This window comes from Eptatretus burgeri, chromosome 18 (assembly GCF_056783735.1).
Source record: "Eptatretus burgeri isolate ZD-2024b chromosome 18, Ebu_testis_v1, whole genome shotgun sequence".
In the NCBI taxonomy this organism is placed as follows: Eukaryota; Metazoa; Chordata; class Myxini; order Myxiniformes; family Myxinidae; genus Eptatretus; species Eptatretus burgeri.
The window spans coordinates 5357563-5382581 of NC_140978.1; the positions used below are offsets into that span (position 1 = coordinate 5357563).

Below are 25019 nucleotides of genomic sequence, written 5' to 3' on the forward strand. Positions count from 1 at the left end.
CCATTGGTTGAGATCCGGGTCGGGAAGTTGACCGATTGAGTCAGTCGCAATGAGTCGCAGAAAGCTTTTGCTGAGGTGCCATGGCAGGTGAGAGAGGTACCCACACCTAGCCAACTGGCGTGATGACAATTGAAGTCACCACATAAGAGGAAGAGAGAGTTTGGATGAGAAGATAGAAGATGGTCCATGTTTTCGGATAGTGAGGTGTAGATGGAGTCATCACTGTTCGGTGGATGGTACAGTACACATATAAACATGAGGTGGGAGTGGAGGGAAGCCAAAGCCAGAGGTATTCCTGGGGGTGTGGGAGATGAAAGCAGTGCATGGAGAGTGAGGAATAGAGTCTTTGATGAAGAGAGCAACACCTCCACCAGGACGAGGCTCAGGTCTGTCATACCGTAAGAGGGAGTAACCGGGGAGAGATACTTGGGAGTCAGACACGTCTTGGGAGAGGAAAGTTACTGTTAGGCAGATTATGTCTGGTTTGTCAGTGGCAACCTGCATGGAAAGATCTGAAAGGTTTGAGCGAAGGCCCCGGATATTTGAGGTCCACACTTTTAATGAAGAGGTCAGGGAGGAGGCTTTGGGTGCAGGAGGTGGAGGGGGAGGGGGAGGGTAGGACAAGGGGGGAGGTAAGGAGGGTTGTTGAAAGAGTGTGGGGTATTGCAGAATAGGGGGGGGAGGGGGCCGAATGAGGAGGAGAAAAGGCTCTGTGGTGCTGGGGTAGAGGGGGGACAAGAGACAAGGAAGAAGGCAGTTGAGGATTTGAGGAGGTGGAGTGAAGAGTTGGGGGTGAGAGGGAAATGGAGGGAGGAAACTTGGTGGATGAGAGGGGGGGGAACTTAGAGAAGGATGAGTGAGGGGGATGAAAGGTGGGAGAAAGGTGAGAGGGGAATTTTTGAGAGAGGTGAGAGGGAGGCTTGGAGCGAGAAGAGTGGGATGGTTGCTTTGAGAGTGAGAGTGAGGGGTGAGGGGGTGAGTTGGCACTGAAGTTGGAAAAAAAGAATGGTTGATGGAAAGCGAACATCCATGGCAAACTGTGGTTTTTAAAAGTTTTAGGTCAGAGATGCGATTTAACACAATTCTTGATGGATGCAATGAAGGCGAATTCAGAGAATGGAGAGAAGAACCGAGGGGAACCGGTAGGCCTCAGCCTTGGCCTCAAGCCTAGGCCTCAAACACCCGGTAAGACAACGTCGCCGAAAACTCAAAATAGCACGTTTTTTGAAACAAAACTGAACTAGGAACACACAGTATCATGTAGGTGAGAAAAATAAACAGTTAAAACGGGACAAATAACGACCGGAAACTTATCTTTGAGATCGTCAGCAGAGAGCTCCGAAGGAGACCTCTCGACGCTCCAAACTCGGAACCGGAAGTGAAGCCGAGACTGCGAGAAAAGTTGCTCTCTTCATCAAAGACTCTATTCCTCACTCTCCATGCACTGCTCTCACTCCCCCACACCCCCAGGAATACCTATGGCTATGGCTTCCCCTCCACTCCCACCTCATGTTTATATGTGTACTGAGGTGTCGTCCACCAGACGGACGTTAAGGTCTCCTTGGGTTAACCTGAGGCGGTCCCTTCGGGTGGGTGCCTGGAATGTCCTATCCCGAAGAGAGGATGATCACCTGTCTCTGTTATCATCTGAGCTCAAGCGTTTGGACATCGGGATTGCAGCTCTCTCTGAGGTTCGGAGACCGGATTGCGGCGAGATAATGGTGGGTGGTTACACCTACTATTGGTCTGGTCGCTCTGATGGTTACCATACCCAAGGAGTTGCTGTAGCTGTGTCCAATAAGCTGACCCCAATGATAATTGAGGTAACACCGGTCAACGAGCGTATTATGAGATTAAGGATTCGTCACTCCTTAGGTGTCATTTCCCTGGTCTCTGTTTATGCTCCGACTGAGGCGAGTGATCTCACCGTGAAGGATGCATTCTACGCCACACTCGAGTCTGTGGTTGATCAGTGCCCCAGACGAGATACACTTCTAGTCTTGGGGGATTTCAATGCATCGACTGGAACTGATAGGGATGGTTATGAGGTGTGTGTTGGTCCCCATGGGTCAGGAACTATGAACCAGAATGGCACTAAGTTCCTTGACTTTGCAAGAAGTCATGGACTTAGGGTGGCTGGTTCATGGTTTCAGCGCCCACAAGCTCATCGCTGGACTTGGTATTCCAACGCTGGTGGTGTGGCAAAGGAGATTGACCATGTCCTCATTGACGGTCGTTGGAGGATGATCCAGAACTGCAGGGTCTACCGGAGTGCTCAGTTCCTCAATACTGACCACAGGCTGGTTGTAGCAACTCTAAAGCTGCACCTTAAATCCTGGAGAATGGTACCATCCCAGCCGAGGCTGGATGTTGCCAAGCTCAGGGATGAGAGAGTAGCTGAGGAGTTTGCAAACAGGCTGAGTGGACACTTGGGGGGTCTGGGTGCTTTGGGGGTCCTGAAGAGTTGTGGAGCGCCTTCAAGACCACCGTCCTTGATGTTGCCGGTGGATGCCTTGGAGCTCACCGCAGGGCAAAGAAGAATTTTGTCTCTCAAGGGACACTGGATACCATTGACCAGAGTCGCAGGGCCAGGCTGAATGGCAGAGCTGAGCTGTTCAGGGAGCTGAGGCGTAAAACTGTACGTGCACTGAGGGTGGACAAGGAGGCCTATGTGCGAGGAATCTGTGAGGGGGTAGAGCATCACCTGTGGACAGGTGATTCTCGTCCCGCTTACAGGGAATTCGCGCATTACGTTCATCCAAGCCCATCCCTCGGAGCACTACAGTTCGAGCAGAGAGTGGTAGGCTCTTGACAGAGGAGTCTGAAGTGAAGGCCCGCTGGGACGGTTACTTTGAGCGGTTGTACCAGGCTGATCCCCCAACTGTCGAGTTGGACGTCAAGGGTGTTACAATCCCTGTTGCTGACCCTCGAATCAACTGTGGTCCACCTACGCTTGTGGAAACACGGGCTGCGGTGAACCAGTTGAAACGGGGCAAAGCTCCAGGGATCTGTGGCATCCATGCCGAACTTCTCAAGGCTGGTGGAAATGCTGCACTCGTGTCGTTGCATGCAGTTTTGTGCTCTGCCTGGAACACAGGCATCATCCCAACTGACTGGAAGAGGGGCCTTGTTGTCCCTCTCTGGAAAGGGAAGGGTGATCGCCAAGTCTGCAACAACTACCGAGGGGTGACGCTGCTCTCAGTGCCGGGCAAGGTCTTTGCTCGGATAATTCTCGATAGGGTTCGCCACCATCTGCTTGAGCACCAGCGTCCAGAGCAGTCAGACTTTACACCAAAGAGGTCAACAATTGACCGTATCCTTGCACTTCGTGTCCTCACCGAACGCAGACGAGAGTTTCGGCAGGGGCTGCTTGCAGCCTATGTTGATCTCTGTAAAGCGTTCGATTCAGTGAATCGGGATGTCCTCTGGAGGATTCTTGGTCTTCGTGGGGTGCCACCAAAACTGATCGATCTGATGTCTGAACTCTACTCTGGTACTGAGAGTGCTGTGAAGTGTGGTGGTACCATCTCTGACTTATTTCCAGTTGTTACTGGAGTTCGTCAGGGATGTGTACTTGCCCCCACACTTTTCAACACTTGTATGGACTGGATTCTAGGGAGGATGTCGGAGAGATCAAGTTGCGGTGCGTCATTTGGGAATGTCAAGATCTCGGACCTTGACTTTGCAGATGATGCAGTCATCTTTGCGGAGACTTTAGACATCCTCTTGGGGGCCCTCGAGGTGCTGAATGAGGAGTCGGAGCCGTTGGGATTACGGGTTTCTTGGGTCAAAACTAAGATCCAGTCTTTCGGTGACATATTGGATGCTGCTGTCCTGTCTGTGTCTGTTTGTGGTGAGGATGTTGAGGTCGTGGAGAGATTCACTTATCTTGGCAGTGATATTCATGTCTCTGCTGGCTGCGAGTCAGAGGTCAATAGACGTCTGGGTCGGGCCTGGGGAGTCATGGATTCACTGGATCATGGGGTGTGGCGCTGCCGGTACCTGTGCGGGAGGACGAAAGTCCGAGTCTTCAGGTCCTTGGTACTTCCAGTCTTGCTCTATGGGTGCGAGACTTGGACTCTGACCAAGGATCTGAGACGGAGACTTAATTCCTTTGGTACCAGGTCTCTTCGGAGAATCCTTGGCTATCGCTGGTCGGATTTTGTGTCCAACGATCGGTTGCTGATAGAGACTCGGATGAGATTTGTTACCTGCATAGTCCATGAGCGTCAGTTGCAGCTGTATGGACATGTGGCTCGTTTTCCTGACTCTGATCCTGCTCACCAGATTCTCTCAGCGAGGGAGTCTCATGAGTGGAGGAGGCCAGTGGGTCGACCACGTGCCTCATGGTTGCAACAGGTTGACCATCATCTCAAGGAGATGGGGATGGGCCTGGCATCTGCCTGGGGGATGGCCAGACGGAGGCCCCTGGAGTACCGGCGGAAAGTGGACGCAGCGACGTGCTGTTCTGGCACATGCTCCCATACCTGAGCTGACCTGACCGTCCACCTAACAGTGATGACTCCATCTACACCTCACTATCCGAAAACATGGACCATCTTATATCTTCTCATCCAAACTCTCTCTTCCTCTTATGTGGCGACTTCAATTGTCATCATGCCAGTTGGCTCGGTGTGGGTACCTCTCTCACCTGTCATGGCACCTTCCTCGCTCTTCTCCCCTTCCTAGCTTCCCCTTCACCCACTCCTCACTTCCCCTCCCTACTCTCCCTCCCCTCCCTTTCCTCCATCCTCTCTGCCTCCCCTCTCTCCCTCCCCTCCCCCTCTCTTTCTCCACTCCCCTCCCCTTCACACCCCATCAGCGAAGCAATGGATTGTATTTGCTGGTATACAATATTATATTGTTACACATCTGTCCGAGGGGGTAAATGGAACATAGATAAGAAGTTATTTCATCGTGCATGTTGGAGTAAACTTAATGCAATTGCTGTAAGTAAATAAAAGGAGTCAGGCCATATCTTCAGGTAGATCTGGTCAACCCACCCAAATATATGTTTCTAAGCCCTGCCTTTGCCCAGAATGTGATCTTCTGACTGATCACGATCCCCTCCCTACATTCTTGAATCTTCCACGATTCCTCGATCTGTCCTCATATGGTGTTTCCTTGCAAGCTAACATCTGATCGGTGTTCGTCGCTGTTTTGTTAGTGGCTGCTTTGATGTCATTTGCATGGACTCCTCCACAGGAGATAAGGCCTCACCCGCTTTTTCGTTCCCTTTCCCGTCTGTGCTTGAGTCTGGTGTGTGTGGTGCCTTTGGAGTTCATTATTTCTCTTGTAAATAATTATTTATTGTGAATTACATGTTTCCACGTTTTTTTCCCCCACTCAACCTGCTCTCATTCCCCGCCATCATGATCATTCTTCTACTGTTGTCACGGTGGGGAATAGACTGTTATTTCAGAGCTAATGTTCTGGTGTGCCTCTTGCAATTCCCATGCGGGTGAATCCGCCATCAATTGATGCAGTCCAAAGGAGTTACAGCCAGTTCGGTCTATCGATCCATTGGTCAATGTTAACAGACTTCTGGACACAACAATACTTTCGGAATAAACGGTGCTATACAATTAAATAAAAGTGTGTGTGTGTGTGTGTGTGTGTGTGTGTGTGTGTGTGTGTGTGTGTGTGTGTGTGTGTGTGTGTGTGTGTGTGTGTGTGTGTGTGTGTGTGTGTGTGTGTGTGTGTGTGTGTTTGCTGTTGAGTGGAGTATATTGTGAAGCTGGGTTGTTTGTTGGTTGCTCCAGCATATATTTTCGGTGGTGTGTACTCTGGAAGTGGAAACTGTTGTTTCGTTGTTTTAATCTGTGTTTTCGCACATTGAGGGTGGGGGAACTTGTATATCCATGTGTAGTTAGTTGCAGCATGTGCCTCTCCTTTCCCACCTCAGCAAACCAAAATGAAGGTTTAAAAGCTGAAAACGGATGATGTTGAGGACTTTGACTGAGCAGCCTGAAACTTTACATGCATATTAAGAAAATTCCAAAGAAGACTAAAAATTGTGAGTTTGTGTGAAATAAAACACCACTTTTGAAGATAATTAACGGCCATATTTAATTGTATCCTTTATTAGGCGCATCCTCGGTCACCACTCTCTATGGGTTCTTAAGGCGGATCCGAGGTAAGCTTGTTGGGGTCTGAAGCTGCCATATTATTTAGCCTGCTCAACCATGCCTTGATTTGGAACAGGCCGCAATGATTTCTTCACGATAAAGTTTTTTTTTCACTTTCCTCACATATATTATTGATTGCCTGTTCATCATAGCTATTGATTAGGGTGTTTCTGAAGTTACATTTTCTGATTAGGGTTACATTTTCTGAAGAGTGGATTTCGTGTATCCAGAATAATTCTGCCTGTGCCGCTCAACCACTTGAAGCAAAGCTTGCCTTCGCGGTTCATCCCTCGTTTTGTCTATAAAATCCGAAATCAACTTAATTCCACGCTCTGCAAGGTCGTTAACTACGTGAACATTGTGCACATAGTTTGCGAATTTTTGGTAACCATCACTTTCTGGCCAAGTGCTTGCAGGCTCACACATCCATTCTACATCTAGTACATCATATAGTTCAAGAAGATTTAATAACCGCCATGAGTCGTCATCTATGAAACTGCTGAGACACAGGTCACTACTCTCATTCTCATCCACGGCCGGAAATTTTGGCTTTCCTGAGCTGAGTTGATCATGAGGTAGTCTAGGTGTCTGATGCAACAGTTTTGTCATCGTTTCTCGCTCATCTGTGGGCACGTTGGAATCGGCAAGAGCGAAAATTACCAAATGCGGTGTCAAATACCATAGGTGTCGATCATTCCTTCATATATACGTGGAAATGAAGATAATTATATGAAGTGAAGTGTGAACATTGATGTTTTTGAACTATGGAAAATTTTAATTTGAAATGTCGCTATAGCCATGTATGCCATGCCATGGCCAATATTATTGATTAATTATCGAGGCTGATAGGCACGCATACATGAATTCATATGAGAACATTCATTATGGCATTCGTATACTAGTAATTCGTGTATATACTGTACGTGTTAAATAAATACGTTTGACCTTCGAATATTTAATTGTTATTTTCTGATATCAATGAGGGCGAGAATATTCAAAATACTTCTTCGGACTTGCAAGAACTACTTCTTATCGTGAGAGCATGACCCCCACAGACGTCTCTGTGACAGATATACTGCATTTTAGAGCATAAAAACGAATTCAGCACACCCAAAAACCTATAACTAGACATATTAGAACCCACATCAGAGGGAACTTTCCAGTGGCCAAAAGTCGTTGTTGATTGGTATCTACATATGTGGGTTTCAGAATGTGGAATGGAGTCCACCCAGGGTGGTCTCAAAGCATACACCATCATTTTGGTAATGGGTCATGATTCATGGACCAAGCTGTGAAGTTTTCTGTTCTCAAAGGTTTTGCTGAGGGCTCTCTTTAGGATCGTCGCTGAGCCCCGGACACTTTCAAACTCTGGTTCTTTTGTAGTAATATTCCCTGGGATGTTGTTCTTAATATCTCTATGAGGTTCTTCGTCATCATTCCCATTGGTAAAACTATTGCTGGTACAACTTTGGCATTCCTCAGCTTCCAGGATCTTTCACTTCATTCTTGAGGTCTTGGTATTTGGTCATTTTCTTGATTTCTGCATTTTTTTCGTCCAAAATCACTGGTATTAACACCTCACTTAGCAATGCCTTCTCGTTTTTTGCACCGAAATATATCTCATTGCAATACTTTGTTTTCGATATTCACACTCGATGGGATCATTATTCACATGAGCCGTACTTCCATATTCACTTGAGCGGTCAGTACTTCCATGTTTTCAATGATTACTTTTGGTTCATGTTCCCACAAATTTTCTCTAACTGGGACATCAATGCTTTTGCAGATGTGCCAGCAGATTACATTATAAACTCTGTTGTGTCATTGTGTGTACAGCTGTTCTGACATGAGTGTGTGTGTGCGTGTGTGTTTTTGGTCTTTAAGCATAACATATCATTCTCTTTGCTAACCCCACCTCCACCCTTTTCTCTTTCTCTTTCTCTTTCTCTTTCTCTTTCTCTTTCTCTTTCTCTTTCTCTTTCTCTTTCTCTTTCTCTTTCTCTTTCTCTTTCTCTTTCTCTTTCTCTTTCTCTTTCTCTTTCTCTCTCTCTCTCTCTCTCTCTCTCTCTCTCTCTCTCTCTCTCTCTCTCTCTCTCTCTCTCTCTCTCTCTCCCCCTTCCCACATCCCTCCCTTCTGCAGTGCATAGCAACTTTTGGTGAGGCGACCCCCCCATCTCTCTCTCTCTCTCTCCTCCCTCCTCTGCCTCTCTCCCTCTCTCTCTTCCCCTCCCTCCTCTCCCCCAACTCCCCCCACTTCACATCCCCATAAGCGAAGTGATGGGTTGTGTTTGCAAGAATGTGTATATACATATATATTGTTTGTCTGGTTCTGGGCCACAATATAAATGATACTGCGTATATTTTTGCATCATCTATTGCTGTGAAGTTTTGTTGTTCTCAATGTTTTGGTCCGAGGGCTCTTTTCAGGATCGCTATTGAGCCCTGGGCACCTTCCAACTGTAGTTCGTTTGTAGTAATATTCCCAAGGGTGTGTGTGTGTGTACGTGTGTGTGTGTGTGTGTGTGTGTGTGTGTGTGTGTGTGTGTGTGTGTGTGTGTGTGTGTGTGTGTGTGTGTGTGTGTGTGTGTGTGTGTGTGTGTGTGTGTTTATATATCCACTGTGGCCACTCACTTGTATTCGCAGGAAATGATAGGAAATCAACACCTCTCAGTCTCATACATGGATATTTCTTGTATTTCTGATATTTGCTTGTGCAATTTGCATCCTGAAACAGCAATTATGGTTAACCATTTTGAAATTGCCATTCTTAAGTTTAAATGCTGAAAATTATATTTAAAAGACTGTTTCACTTTCAGATTTTGCCCGAGCAACTACAGGTTAAAGATGCCCAGATGAGCAGAACTAAGTCATTGAAAATGCACACACAGCACGTGTGCGAAAGGCCTCGTTAGTATTCATTCGTCATTTCGAAAGTCACTCCGAAAGTCACTCCACTCCAAAATGATGAAGAGGAGGAATAGGTTGTGGTTAATTCAACAAATACAGCACAAGAAGGTATTATATAACATGGAAAATTGGATGGAAAGACAAAACAGCAACACAGGGATGAATATATCACAGATAAACATGACGAATTTGGTTTGAAAAACAGCTTTAATTAGGTGGAAGTGGCAGCTGCAGATTTGATCAATACATGGAAAAAATTCCGAAGCAGAAGTCAGCAGGTCAATGGAAATCAAAACATGATTGTACCATGTAGCACCTCCTGTAAAGGGTGAGACGGATGAGGACCTGTGCCATTCAACACCAATTGTCAATGGAAAGCACACTGTGCTCTAAATAAACCACTATTAAAAACTGTTTGGCCAGCACATTGTAGGCTATGGCAGCGAGGTCTGCTGCGGAGCCCTGGAAAGGGGTGGAACACTTTTGTTCAGGGCAGTACTACAGGGCAGAATGGCCCAAAACATTGACTCCACCCACAAGCAGTGGGCGGCCAATGAAAGGGACCCACCATGTATGAAGGTGGTCTCAGAGTTAACGAGGGTGCCATAGCCACACTTGTGCATGCCAGTTGTAGTTGAACCCGGGAGGGAGAGACATCCTTCCTTTTGCTTGACTGCCATATTTTCCTTACCATTCATCCTTCCTCTTCTGCCTCAAGCCGCACTTCATCAGCAACATCACCCTGCATGACCACAGTGACCTGCATGTCACCAGCTTCATGCATGATCGAACCCTTCCCTGCCCCTTTGTTGTGTGAATCTGGTATTTGGCACCATAGTGGGTAATTCTTTTTCATTGTACATAAGTCTGTTTGCCTCCTTACCCGTTTGTCCTTTGAGTGCTTGGTCTGTTCCGGTTATTTATTATGAGCATCTCGTCTCTCCCCTCTCATATACTTTTCAAAAAACCATTTTAATTATAAGGAAGCATTTTCCCAACTTTTTGCTTTTCGCGTGCATTTTCCCGCCAGGTTTGGCCTCTTTTGGGTGATCCTTGAGGGACATTTGAAATAATTGAATGCAGTATTTTAACAACATTTTGGTTCTTCATGGGGGTCTTACACGCTCGGCATAGACTGTCTGTGTTAACGGAATTGTCTGATGCCACAACTACTGCCCCACCCAGATGGCTGGATGGAAAGCAAAAAAATATGTAAATTTTCATTGCCAAAACATAACAGATGGAAAAAAAAAATCAGAAACATTTACAGCTTACAAGGCTCTTGTTCATATCTCAATGGAGTGCTGCTTATCATCAGCTTATAGGCTGGTGCAGTAGCATCACATCTGTGGAGGCTCCAACCATTATGTATCATTATTGTATCTCCCATGATAAACCATTTCACAAGGGGTATTTCTTTCTCACAAGAGCGAGTGCACACCTGTTAAAAAAAACAAATGTGCACTCGCTCCCCCCCCCCAAAAAAGGCACAGGTTAAAAAAAAACGTGTGCACTCACCCCCCTCCCCAAAAAGCACAGATTTAAAAAAACAGTTGTGCTGACACTCTCCCCCCCCCCTCCAAAAAAAACCAAAGGTCAAAAAAACAGGTGTGCTGACACTCACCCCATCAAAAAAAGCACAGGTCAAAAAAACAAACAACAGGTGACACACACCTCCAGAAAAAAAGGCAAAGTAAAAAAAAAACACAGGTGTGCTGACAATCTGCCCCCCCTCCCCCAAAAAGCACAGGATTAAAAAAAACACAGGTGTGCTGACAATCTGTCCCCCTCCCCCAAAAAGCACAGGTTAAAAATAAACACAGGTGTGCTGACAATCTGTCCCCCTCCCCAAAAAGCACAGGTTAAAAAAAAAAAACAGGTGTGCTGACAATCTGTCCCCCTCCCCAAAAAGCACAGGTTAAAAAAACACAGGTGTGCTGACAATCTGTCCCCTCCCCCAAAAAGCACAGGTTCAAAAAAAAAACAGGTGTGCTGACAATCTGTCCCCCTCCCCCAAAAAGCACAGGTTAAAAAAAAACACAGGTGTGCTGGCAATCTTGCCACCCCCCTCCAAAAAAAGCACAGGTTTAAAAAAAAAAAAAAGCAGGTGTGCCGACAATTTTTCCCTACCCCCACCCCCAAACCTCCAAATGGATCGACGCCCCTTAATCAGGGCTTTAAGCAGGTGGTGTCCCACCATCTGATAAGATCCCTACCCCATCCTTACTCGCAATCTTTCTATCCCTATAACCCTACCTAACTCAATCCTCTTAAATGCAGGTTGCAGTATTTCCTCTCCTCCGTTCTCTCCTATTTTCTCTTCCATTAATTCCCTTGCTTGTTTTGTCCAACTGTTGGCCTAGTGCCCCTTTTACCTTCTGTTGCCTCACTCTTTGATGAGCGTCAATATTGGACACAAAATATAAACTGTGCAGCTTTTCAAATTCTCAGAACTCAAGAGTAACCGTAATGTTACTGTTTCAAAAAAGCGAAGACATTCTCTACTTTTCTTCTATTACATCATCAGCTTCCTCACTGCTATTTACTTTCCTTCCTTTCCCTCCCTTTGTGAAATTCCCTTCATTAATTCCTCATCCCCACCCCGACCTTCACTCCATTCCAACCCCCATGTCCCCAGGGAGCTGCACTACCTCGCTCTGCTGCCTCGTCTTTCCTTATCAGAGACATCCTGGGAGAGGGGAAGCCCTTGGCTACTTGTGCCCCCTACTCCACTGGGGGCTCGGCACTGCCACGCGACACAGTGGATGCTTCTCAGGGTGGGACCGCATGTTCTGCAGAGGAATCTTGTGCAAAGGGTACGAATCGGAAAGCTGGAGTTTGTGAGGTTTGGGGTGGACTGAGATGGGACACTGTAAGTAGAATTTCATGGCAGATCACGTAAGACTGAGTAAAGTGTGTATACACATGCTTACAGATGGTGGTGTGATGAGTGTGCAAGCATGAGTTTGTTGTTGTTGTCGATCGTGGTCTTTCTTTGACAGAGAGTTTGGGTTCAATTTATCAGTACACGTCTCCATCCCTTGGTTATTTATGACTATTTTGACACAAATGTCTTGTCGCGTCTTTTCCATTTATTCATCACCGTATTCATGCCAGCAAAGCTTTCTTGGTGACCACTTTTTTCAGTGTTTTGCAATTGCCGATGCATTGTGATCTGATGATCAATGAAATTTTGTGGAAGTCCAGAAGGATGGTTTTTTATGAGAGAGAGAGGTGTGGGAGGACGGTGCTGCACTGTATTGGTGGGGGGTAGAGCAAGGATGGGAAAAAGAGAGAGGGGTGGGGGAAAGGGGAGTTAGCAGAGAGAATATGTTATGCATTATGAGAGAGACACCAATAGAGAGACAGAGAGAGACAGAATGAATATTGGATGGAGAACATTATTTTCAAATGGAAGAAGTATTTTGGAGGGCCTAAGGCCAGAATGTTTTTGAACTTTTGTAGCTCCACTTGAATATTTGTTATTGGTGCAAGATGTACATCCGTTCTGCCCTCAACCCATCTTCCTTCAACCTGCATTGTCTTTCTATTGTGATTTTTGGTTTCTTCTCCATGACTGCCATTCAATCTTCTCTCAGGTGATGGAGATTGTTCCACTGTACTTTCCTTACACACACGTAAGCCTCGAAAGGCTCGAACTGCTTTCTCAGACCGTCAGCTTGCAGAGCTTGAGCGAAGCTTTGATCGTCACAAGTACCTGAGTGTTCAAGATCGACTGGATCTGGCTTCCAATCTTGATCTTTCTGATACACAGGTCAAAACCTGGTACCAGAACCGCAGGTAACTATGGAGAAGTTACAATGTGATAAACGCTGCAGTTATTGCATAGAGGTAAAATATCTGATCTGATCTCCAGTTGGAGGCACACCTTCATAGAGCCTTTTTTAGACATTCATTCTCTCTCAAACATGTTTGGCCAACTCTTCAGAATAATGAAACCTGGCTTGGCCGACCTTTCGGAATAACAGGGTTCAGTTATACAAAGAAACCAATCTTTGAAGCAAAGCTGAATAATTGTGAGCATAAAGCACATGCTATGAGGCCACCAGAGAGCCAGTAAAACAGCAATCTACATTTTATATATGTGGGAGGGAGAGGTGGGGAACATCCCTCGAAAGATTTTATCTTTGCACGAGTGTGACGTTTTATGACCAAAACTGAAAAATAACTGGAATCTGCAACCGGATCTGAACCAAAATCGAATTAGCTTGTTCTAGTCACTTATCCAAATCATCATGCCTGGTTGTTGGCTTAATGGTTAGGGTGATGAGCTTGGGATCCTAGGATCCTGAGTTCAAATCCCTCTCGATTGTTGAATTAATACCAGGTGGGGTTGACTCTGCCTGTCATCCTTCCAAGGTCGACAAAATGAGTGCCAGCTCGCTGGTATCGTGTGTTGAAGTGGTGACCCGTCCAGGATTGTGCCCAATAGCCAGGGAGACTGCTTCGGCAGCACCAACGCTCTGCACAGAGTATTGTCGCAATGGATGGATGGATCCAACTCATTCAACTAGTTTTGTCATAATCTGTCCAAAACTTTTTGAAATGTCATGTATTATAACGTTTTTGGCCCTATCTCTCAATGGTAAAGAATCACTTGAAAATTTTTAGTAGCCAGATCCGAATCTTCATCAAAATCGAATCAATTCTTCCTTGTCACACACCCAACCTGTCCACCAGATTTCGTTCAAATCCGTTCATACCTTTTTGAGATATCCTGTTCTCAGACAGACAAACAGACAGGAGTGAAAACAACATCCGTCCACCTTCGGTGGTGGAGGTAACGAGTTCACAATATAAGACTGTCATGGTTTCAGATATTGTAAAGTTCTCATGGAACAATCTTCCAGAGAAGCTGATGATCTTTCAGGCTGAAATACACCTTTGGCTTTATTGAGTTGTCGATCTAATCGAAATTTTTTTTTTTGAGATTTGTTCTACCCTTATTATCAGTATTTAAAATGGCGATTTCAGTTAATACAATGGCGATTTCGATGAAACTTGGTTGGTAGGTTCATACCATGACCTAGTTGTGTGAAAATGAGAACTGTTGCTATGGACACCACCGTTGCCAGCAACGGGACTGAAATTTTTGAAAAATCATTAAAAAAAATTTTTCGAAAATCAAAAATTGGGCCATGAGCGACTGTGGGCAGTACATTCAGCCATATTGTCAAAAATTTCCAGCCGAATCCTATGAAAACTGTCGAAGAAGATAGACTTTGAATGAACCCTGGTCGAAAACAATAAAAAAAACGAAGTTCGTTATATCTTAGAGACTATGAGTCAGATATACATGAAACTGGTATGGTAGGTTCATGGTATGTCCTAGTTATGTGTGAGAAAGAACCGTTGCTATGGACCCCTCCGTTGCATAGCAACGGCCGAAAAACCTCTAAATGTGGGGGTATTTAACCGAAAAATTTACTCTGATATCAAAAAGTATTCAATATAAAATGCGTGTGAATTTTCCTTGAAAGACTCACCAGTGATGCACTGGCTCGAGCAAACAGCCAAACAATGACCTCCCTGCAAGGATCACGAAGGTCAAAATGACGGAGTACTTATTTAAGAAGTTTTTTTTCAGGAACAATCAAAGCCCCATCTTACTCCTCCAATTAAACACCACTTCAATAACCCCAGTGGCATGATTATCCTGAAAATCGAACCCAACTGAAGCATAACGTTAGTTTGAAGTCCTTACAATGCCGGGCTGCATCACCATAAGGAGCATCAAACGCAGAACCAATTGGGCAATGGCAACATCTGTCTTTGAAAAGTATTAGTGTTGTTGTTTGGAGGATTCATCAGTATCTTATTCCGATATTAGAGTATTAATTTTTGGGGGGAATATTTATGCTAAATTATAAACATCGTAAAGCCATTATCTGCCAACGACGGTCATTCGCAACGTTCTGTCACCCCACCATCATCACAGGGCATTGGCCTCTACTATGGTATGGTTGACATAATTACCTTCGCAAACTTTGTTGTGAAGGTTATGTTTTGATCGCTGTGTATTTATTTATTTATTTGTGAATATGTGTGTTTGTTTGTTTGTTATTCGCATAACTCCAAAAGTATTGAACTGAATCGCAGCAAATTTGGTGGGATGATTGGTTATTATCCGATGACCATTTAATTAGATTTTGGGAGCGATTGGGTCAAAGGTCAAGGTCAAGGTCATGAAAAGGTCAAAATCGTCTTTTTACCATAGCGCGGTCAATTTGTATCCAATTTGCATGCAACTAATGCCAAAATGTTCAGAATTCAATGCCCCATCTTGTGATATGTGACATGATACAATGACGTAATAACCCTTATTAGTGTTTGGGAGTCAAAGGTCAGGGGGGGTCACGACATTGCAAAATATGCGGTTTTAGTCATATCATCGGTCAATTCTTATCTGATTTGCATGAAACCAACACCAAAATGTTGACTGTTCTGTTCCCCACACTCCAATACCAATTACAAAATTAAGAGTACAAAGGTCAAGGTCGAGGTCATGAAAAGGTCAAAATCATCATTTTGCCATATTGCAGTCGATTTTTATCAAATTTGCATGTAACCAATGCCAAAATGTTGTGAATTCAATGCCCAATCTTGTGATATACAATATGACACAATGACGTCATTACCTTTGTTAGTGGTTTGGGTCAAAGGTCAGGGGGGTCAACGACCTTTATTATCATAACGCGGTCAATTCTTATACAATTTGCATGTAAGTAGATTCAAAATGTTTAGAATTCAATTCCCTATCCTGTGATGTGTAATATTTGACAGTGACTTTATTGGTGAGTTTAAAGCATTGGGGGGGGGGGGGGTGTCACTGAACTTACAAAATGTGCATACCTTAGTGGCACGTATGCACACTAATCAAAAAATGTTCCTTTTTATCAGCTGACGTATTACTTTTCAGCTGACGTATTACTTTTGGATTGTGCAACCACAACCGGCTGTCAACCATTCTAAAAAAAGCACGATCATCTGATGTGTGCTTCAAATGTGTCATTCTTATGTGCCATGATGCTTTCAGCTGCTGGTGCAATTTGAAGATATTAAAAAATAAAAGATATGCACATTTTACAGTTGTAAGGATGCAGGTAATAAAAACGGATTAGCAGGCAAAAACATAGTTCTCTCCATGCAAACCAATGGGACTTTGGCACAAGGAGAGGCGTATTTCACAACTTATAGTTCTATTTATCGATAGTACTTCAACCCCCTATCATGCAACTAGCTAATGTCATACGCTCTACATATAGTACACACAGCTGAATTAGTACTTTCAGATGTCATACTTTCTGAAAATGAATGTTTGTTTGTTCACAATAAATAACTTATTTAGAAAAACGGAAACTCGTGTGTGCTAAATGCCCCTAAAATGCCAGAAAATAATTTCTTATAATATGACCAGTTGTCATCACATTGACTTGACACCGACACCCAAAAAGGTCAAGGAGTTCATACTGAAATTGTACAATGTACATGAATCGGTGTCAAACAGCAGGAAATTTAATGTTTTTAAGCCATCATAACACATATGAGATGGCAGATGTGGTATGGGATTAAATACCCTCACAATCAACGGATTCTGGGGGGGAGGGGCGCAAAATGTAGCGTTGGCGAAGGTATGCGCTCTACTGAGTGCCCGTTCTAGTTTAAAGTGATATTGTTCCACATAGTCTCCATCCTCTTCATTGCACTTCTTCCAGCAGTCACCCAACTTTTGGTTCCCAGAATAGAAGACTTCCTGCTGCAGTGTCCTGAAAACAGTGAAGGTAGTTGTCAACCTCTTCTGTTGCTGCAAAATGTTTATACTCCCTGAAGCTTTATGGATATTTCTTCTTTTTCTTTCTAAAATATATTGACTTGAATTCATGTGCATTTATTTCTGCATCACCATGAACCTAACAAGACTTTGCATTTCAGACATCTTCTTTCCTGAAGATTTCTGCAATGTCCTTGGTACAAGATTCCATTATTTTAATTGCTGGGAAAAAGCAAATAGTGTGACAAACATGGACGAGACCTAATTTTTATTTTTTTATTTCTTTTGTATATATTGTCGAGGCTCGTATGAGAGCTAACACAGAACGCACAGCAAGGGGGGCATGAGACAAGAGGGGCGGGAGAGGGAAGGACAAAACAGTGGGGAACAGAGACATAAGGAGATCTGTGGAAGGGAGAGGGATGGGGCAGGGAATACAGGGGATACAAGATTGTCACCGCAGGGAATTTGAAGGAGGTGGGTTTGGGGTGGATTAACGGGGGTAGAAAGGATCGAGGTTTTGGATGGGGGAAGATAAGAGGTGGTGGTGAACAGCTGTTTTGAAAGCCTGGACGGAAGAAGGGATTGAAGAGAGTGAGGGAGTTTATTCCAAAGGTGGGAAAAAAAGAGGATTGAAAGAGTGAAGGTGAGCAGTGATTCGTGATTTGGTAGTTTTAACAGAAGGGGGTTGTTGGTGGACCTTGAGTGCCCTGCAGAAATATGATGGGGACAAATCGCAGACAGAGAGGGGGTGGGGGGGAGACCAGAGAGGAGAGAGTAGAAGACAGAAAGACCACCGACCAGCCTGTGGTGAGAGAGTGAGAGGCCCAAAGACTCAGCCTCATTGCGGGAGATGCCAATGATCCTAAATCCCTTGTTTTCCACAGAGTGAAGCCGAGAAAGGTGAGAGGCAGAAGCACCAGCCCAGAGGAGAATGCAGTACTCTATCAGGCTGCGGGAAAAAGCTTTGTATGTGGTCAGGAGCTCAGGTGGGCCGAGGAAGGACATCGCACGATGGAGAATTCCCAGTCAGCAACTTCTTCCTCACTCTCAAGTTATTTTCTCAAATTGCCAGAGGGACATGCCATTTTATAGGATCAGCCAGCCTTTGGGTTTTACGGCCCATGTACCTAGCTTCACATCGGCACTTAAACTCATCGATAACATTGCTGAATTGTGAGGCGGGAAGAACATCCTTGTTGACTGACATAAGCAACCAATGTGAGAGAGTTAGGACACAACTAGTGTGAGCATGGAGGAACATTCAAGGGCCGTCAGCCATTTCTTGTTCTTCTGCCATTGCACAGCAGTTAGGTGCCAGCCTCGGCTGTGCAGACCAGTACAATGCAGATATGTTCAAGATATTGAGCCGAGGTCGGAGTGTTTCACATCTACGTATGTTGGAAGCAACCTTCATCTTTTCCACGGACTCTGTGTTATGTCATCAAAAGGAATTTGTACATTCTCTCATTCTCTTTCAACATGGAAACAAAGCTGTTGCTCGGACCGCTGTCCAAGGTATACATGCAAATGGTGAGTCATCGGCTTTGGGGCTTTGCACCCCCCCCCCACCCCCAAGATGTTGATGCAAATGGTGAGTCATCACCCTGTACTCTGCTCCAGCCAATCAGAGCCAGATACACTGATGATTGTGAGCTAATCAATGCAATGAGGGCTCAGATTACGATGACGTCATAACCGAAGAACCAATCAGCGTCGATCTTACATAGGCAAGCTTATTTATGTATGCTCTCTCACTTCCTGTGTTCTATTGCTACTATTCAACCTTGAGAAGTACAGTACAAAAAGCTTTGGTTGATATGTCATGTTTGTTTTCTTGCATATTAATAAAATAAAATAAAAAGTCGTGAAACTGCGTACATGCAACTTTGCAATCGGCTACATCTTTTAAATGAAGAATTGCAGTGAAGTGATTAAAATTTTTAGAATGACCCTTCTATTTAAAGTATTTTCTGCCCATGCAGTAACTTATATTTTTACTTACTGCTCACAAAAAAATACTTTGTACTATTGATACCGTTGTGGATCTGGGGTTCGAGGCTCGCCACGAGGGGAAACATTCGGGTCCCTCCCGAACTCCCAGTCCTGAGGCCACCAGGCACAGATAACTCAATGTGCTGGCAAATTGCGAAGCAACCACAAACACCAATTGGTACCGTTAGTCCTGGCAGGGTTACACTACTTCGCGTGTTACCGTTTCCGGTGGATTGACCGCACCAAGCGAGTGTTGAATCTTTGATGCATACTTATATTAACTTACATTAAATGTAACAACAGCAAATCAGTGGGGCAGAACTTCCCGGCTATGCAGTGTGCAGACTACGCTGGACCAATGGAGGAAAAGACAGAACGAGCTGGGTACATTTTTAATATAAGCAATTTATTTATAACAAGTAGTAAAGGCCGGCGTTGCCCGGGCTTTCTTGCAAATTTCCTGAATAGCTGTTCGGGTTAGGGTTAGAGTTAGGGTTAGCTGTTAGGGTTAGGGTGAGCTACCCGAACACTAACCCTAACCCTAACAGCTTGGCGTAGCGGAGGTAAACGGCGCCTGGGGAAAAGTGGAAATTTGCGTCCCCTGTAGGCCTTAAACTTGAGTGGATTTGAATGAAAAATCCCATAAGGGATATCGATTTATCGATTTTTTTCGAATATCGGAAGTGTTATGGAAAAAATTTATAGCCCATGACCGAAGTTGGACCAAAAGCCATAATCGTACCGAATTTGAATGGAATCGGTTGGAGTTTCTGTAAATGCATAATGACCATACACACACACACACACACACACACACACACACACACACACACACACACACACACACACACACACACACATCCTCAGCTTTATAGATATGGAAGATATATAATATATAAGATTTAACTACCATAATCATCAAAACGAATTTTGAGGGGCCTCTTAAGGAAGACAATAATATAATTACTATATATGTCAAAGCTTGTTTCATTTCCTGCAGTAACAAAAATCTGATGGTGGAACAAAGAAAGGGGCGTGCCGAAATATTAATATAGATAAAGGCGAGGAAAGGGCATGCGACACAATAAAAGGTTTTAATACAAAGCAATATGTGCAGCAGGAGAAAGTAAGGATTTGTGTGGTGCAGCAAAAGAAAAACAGTTACATACAAAAGAGGACGCAGTGCAAAGCCAACCTGATCAAATACTTCTACAATCTTATCTTGTACTAGGACAGGCATCATCAGATTTGTTCCCGAGGAAATTGGAGTATCAAGAAAGATACAGTTCAAGGTGATTGCGACCTCGATGACACCTGGTGCAGCCGATGGGCCCACGCTTCCCAGTCGCTTAGGAGGAGGTGGAGGCAAGAAAACTAGGGGAATATAAGGTGCATGAGTGAGGAGGTGCAAAGAAGGAAAAAAATGAGAAGATGAGCATGTCTGTAGGGTTGCTCTTTTAGCTCTTGTGCATCCACAGCAGACGAGCAGAAGATAAGAGACAGAATGTGTAAGAGGATAGCTTAACAATGACATGTGAGAACGTCTGTAAATGTAAATTCTAACGGTCGGATATATATGTTCGGTCTGGCATTCTGTTCACTCACTCACCCAGCACTCTGCTTTGCCTACTCCATTCTGCCTTCCTTCTCGTGCCGCTGATCAAGCCAGAACTCTTCTCCTCACTCAGCTCCCAGCACTCAGACATTGGCAACTCCCCAGCGCACAGCGATGACTCAGCAACTACTATGCTCTACTACACTCTCTACACTCTCAGCATCTCTTCAGCCTAGGTGTTTTATAGATGTCACACGAGTGAGGACTCCAAAGTTGGATCAGGATGGTCGGTAGGCATTTTCCAGCACCCCCTTTGGTGCATGGACGCTTTGCCAATAAGTAGCCCTGCCCTTGTGAGGCTCCAAAGCTGAAAATGGCCTCGTTTACCCCCAAACTCAGCCACGCGACGGAGCTCCGATATTTACATGGGACGCGGGTTTCTGGGAGCACTTTCCGGCCATGAATGTGTCCTGGATACCAAATGGGGATTGTGATTGAGCGGAGTGCTGGGGTTATTCAGGCGATGTTGAATGAATTCCAGCGCATACTTGCGCTTCAAAGTACATGCCAAAACGTTCCAGACACAAGCATCTGTTATGGTAGGTAACATCCATGGTTCCCCAATATCCTCAAGGGAAAGTGGCGGGCATCCGGGGGTACTGACTGTGGTTGCAGCATTCGTAGCGGTTGTGCTTGAAGCATTGTGGTGAGGTGGGTGAAACGTTTGTAGTGATTGTGGTGAGGTGGGTGAGCAACGGTTATTGTGGGGATTTTTCGGAAGGTGTTGTGGTGGTCGTATGAAGGTTGTAGCATTGTGGTTCGAGTACGAAGAAGGTTGAAATTGATTGTCCGTTGGGGAATGGCGCGTGGTTTGAGCAGTGTTTTGGCGGCATATGCTCACGAAGCCGTCTGTTAACGTACGTGCATGCTTGCATGAAGGACAGGTCATGTGTGCGAAGTGGAGTAAATAAAATACATAAAGGAATAGAGAATGGAATTAAAGACCTGCCAAAAAGCCCTCACAACACATTTTGTCCCATATACCCACTAGACATGAGGTAAGGGCTAAAAAAAAATGAATACTGATGAAATAACTGCCTGGGGACCACGATATGTTGTATGCATTTGCCTCGGGGAGGGACGGTTTCGCAGAACCGCAACAATACCATCGTTTTAACTGAAAAACGTTCAGAAAGGTCTGCAGTTGCCCTTTCTCAACATTCAACCAATTGCAGCGAATCTATGATTTGAGTGTGTTAACATGGCGACAGGCTGGCGACAGTTACAATAGGCTAGCATGATGCTTGAACTATCCATATTATACAAATCAGTGACTGGAACACACTTGTGTATCATTTATTGTTCTCCTGGACAAATCATTTTTCAGATCTACGAGACTCTATATGTACATGACAACATGATGTTTTTAGGTTTTTTTTATCATTATCCAGAGGTCCTTTTCCTGTTCTGCTGTTATTTAATTCGTGAATGTGCAATTACATATCCATGACATAAAATTTATGAAAATGTCAACAATTATTATAATTGATGTGCCACGTAGACTTTACTTTCACGTCACTGCCCTGATAAGCAGATGCAACAATGTCGCCAGGATATAGACAATGGCAGTGACGTGATTAACATAAAGTGTAAAAAGCCAATTCTAATCTTCCTTTCTTCTCAGGACTAAATGGAAGAGACAGACTGCGGTTGGTGTAGAGTTGTTGACAGATGCCAGTACCTACTCAGCCCTACAGCGTCTCTTCCACATGCCATACTTGTGTCCTGGAGCTGGACCACAACCGCCACCGAGTATTCCATTATCTCTCACTCATTTAGACCCTACATCTGCTGCCACCATGTTTATATATAGGTCACCAGGGCAGGGAGATTTAGTTAATGGAGGTACAAGGGAAAACCTGGTGGGGACAACAACACCTCAAGAAGGAATACTACCTCGTATGGTTCTGCACGATAGCACAGTGACAGCCTTCATTGGGCATCATTAAACTTAGGCCAAAGTGAAGAGCCAACCAGGCTTCAACTCACTCAAGAACCAGATTCTAGACTCACAGTTCGACCTCACTCTTCCTGCCACGTTTACTCTTCATCTTCACCTCGCCCTGTGCACCTTCTTAATCAGAATGTATTACCAAATATTAATTATCTGTGCTCTTAGACCTCACTTAAAGGCCAAATTCTCTGAACACAGGCCACACTATTAACTTGAAGGCCTTAATCTGTCAGTTGAGCCTCCTTCTCACTAATGAACCTCACAATTATCTCTCACTGAACTGCGATTATTCTTATATTGTCAACTACTCGTGTTTAAATGGAGGAAGAATAACAAGTGAACCAGCCCTTTGCTTTTGTTAAAGCTGGATTTCCATTATTCACACGAGTCTAAGTTACTATATGGTGTTTACAGGCATGTAGGTTAAAATTGTACATACATAGATTGGTGTACATCTTCAAGCTTCAATTTTCAATTTGCCAACAAAGATGCAGGTAGGGATGGTGGAGGGCCGGTGGCCATGGGGCTTCAGAATAGACTTATTATGGATCGTTTCTATATAAATATGTACAATATTACCGGAAGTATTGGGATTGTGGTCTCACTCTATCACTTTGTACAATATCTGGTGCATCATAGTGCCATTGCACGTTTCAGGTTTTGTATTAAGATCCATCGAAATGTTGTCCTGCTTGTGATAATCTACACTTTGGTATGACCTGTTACTTTCAGTTTCATAAGGTTGACTGGTGAAGGATATGTCTTGAACCAGCTCTGACACCAAATCACCATTCCACATGGAAAGACACAATTAGCTCGTTACATCGATCGTGATTGCAACCAAGTTTCAACACCTGCTGCACATATTTATAAAGTACATGCTGCTTTAGTATTGTGGGGAATATACACATGCAGGTTGGGAAGGCTCATTCCAAGCTTCGATGGACTATCCAAATACTTTTTGAATGTCGATGGTGAAAGTTGGTGGCGGAAAATGGTTCCACATTACAGGTTAAACATGGAGTTGGGCTTCCCTTGTACTTATTACCCCACGCAACCGAAGCGAAAAGTGGGGTTAAGCAATTGGTTCATGTCTGCCTGTCCATCCGTTCGTCTGATAAGTTTGTGATCAAAGAACAGCTTATTTAAATTGAATGTTATATTTTGAACACAAATCAGAACATGAATATGCTCTGTTTTACCGTATTTTTGGCTCTGAATTTGTATCTATCGCCCATACACAGAGAGGATGGAGTGAGATAACACTTTTACTCTGTCTGCCTGATTGACAGTCAAACAAAATAGGAAATCATTCCAAACAGGAAACTTACTGTTTTAAGGACGTTATAAAGGACACAAACAACAGGCAGGGAGAACTGATATAACGTGTTAAATAGGGTGGTGTAATAGATGCTGGTTAAGTGGTGGAAATACCCAGAATGAATTTATTTATATGCCTTTAAACCATTATTTACATTGAATTATACACTTTAAGACAAGAACACAAAGCATCTTCATAATACTTCGAATAATCATGAAATATATCAATACATCGCATTTGATGGCACGGCATGTTTTTTTTTTTGAGGTAAAGAAGAGGCGCCCATTCTTATTCAACTTCATCAACTCATCTTTATTGTAGCAATGATCAACATCGTGATTGCATTATTGGATCAGGTTTATCACCATTTTTATTAAAGTTAAGTTTAATTAATGATCTTAACTCAAAAATCTGGCTTAAGATCTTAGGGTCTTGAGTTGAGCCACGAGCATGCTGTTAAATAATACCAGCTGGGTTGACTCAGACTGTCATCCTTCCAACTCAAATTGACTCAATCCTAACAGCAAAATGAATACCAGCTTGCTGGAAACAGGGGGCACTGCATCAGTGGCACAACCCTGCTCCGAGCAATGATGCAACTAGTAGCCACAGGCTGCATACAAAACTAGAACGACACTCGGTACAGCACATACCTTTGCCAGGCTGACCAGTTTACATTTTGTATCCCACTGATAGGCCGGTTTTGGACCCTGACCTGAACCAGAATCCATTTGGCTTGTTCTTGTCACCTAACTGACTCATCCACCATGTTTCATCTGTATCCGTACATAACTTTATCAAATATTATGCTATATATTGATTTTGGCCCCATCTTTCAATGGTGAAAAATCACCTTGAATATTAAAACAAATTCTCGAATCACTTTCTCCTTGTGACACACCCAACCTGTCCACCAAGTTTCTTCCGAATCCGTCCACAAGTGTTTGAGATATCCTGTTCACAGACAGACAGACAGACAGACGGGGGTACAAACAACCTTCGGTAGCAGAGGTAATAATAATAATAATAATAATAATAATAATAGCGCAAGCAAATAAACTTTATTTTATGTTCCAAAGAACTCTTTTATTCATGAAAATATATATCATAAAAACAATGCACAAACATGTTAATTAAGGGTACAGTTTGGACAAATTTTGAAGTTGAGGTCCCGAACCCTATTTCCCTCATTAACCCCAAAGTTTGCAGATTTACTGTTCATGGGGATTTTCAAGAATGTAACCCCCACGAACGGCAACGTCCTCCTGTATATACTTGAAAAGCATGTGGCGTATCATGTTATATGA

The 25019-nt window shown here is 44.1% G+C and overlaps 1 protein-coding gene across 1 annotated transcript in view; it reads left to right on the forward strand.

Moving 5' to 3' along the window:
- LOC147008510 (barH-like 1 homeobox protein) overlaps positions 1-24719 on the forward strand; it is a 35227-nt gene extending 10508 nt beyond the window's left edge. The window contains exons 2-4 of the mRNA XM_085864490.1: positions 11674-11851; positions 12635-12836; positions 22062-24719. Coding sequence (XP_085720616.1) covers positions 11674-11851; positions 12635-12836; positions 22062-22386 — 705 coding nt within the window. The 3' untranslated portion in view covers positions 22387-24719. The remainder of the gene's footprint in view (positions 1-11673; positions 11852-12634; positions 12837-22061) is intronic.
- Positions 24720-25019: the final 300 nt, after the last annotated feature.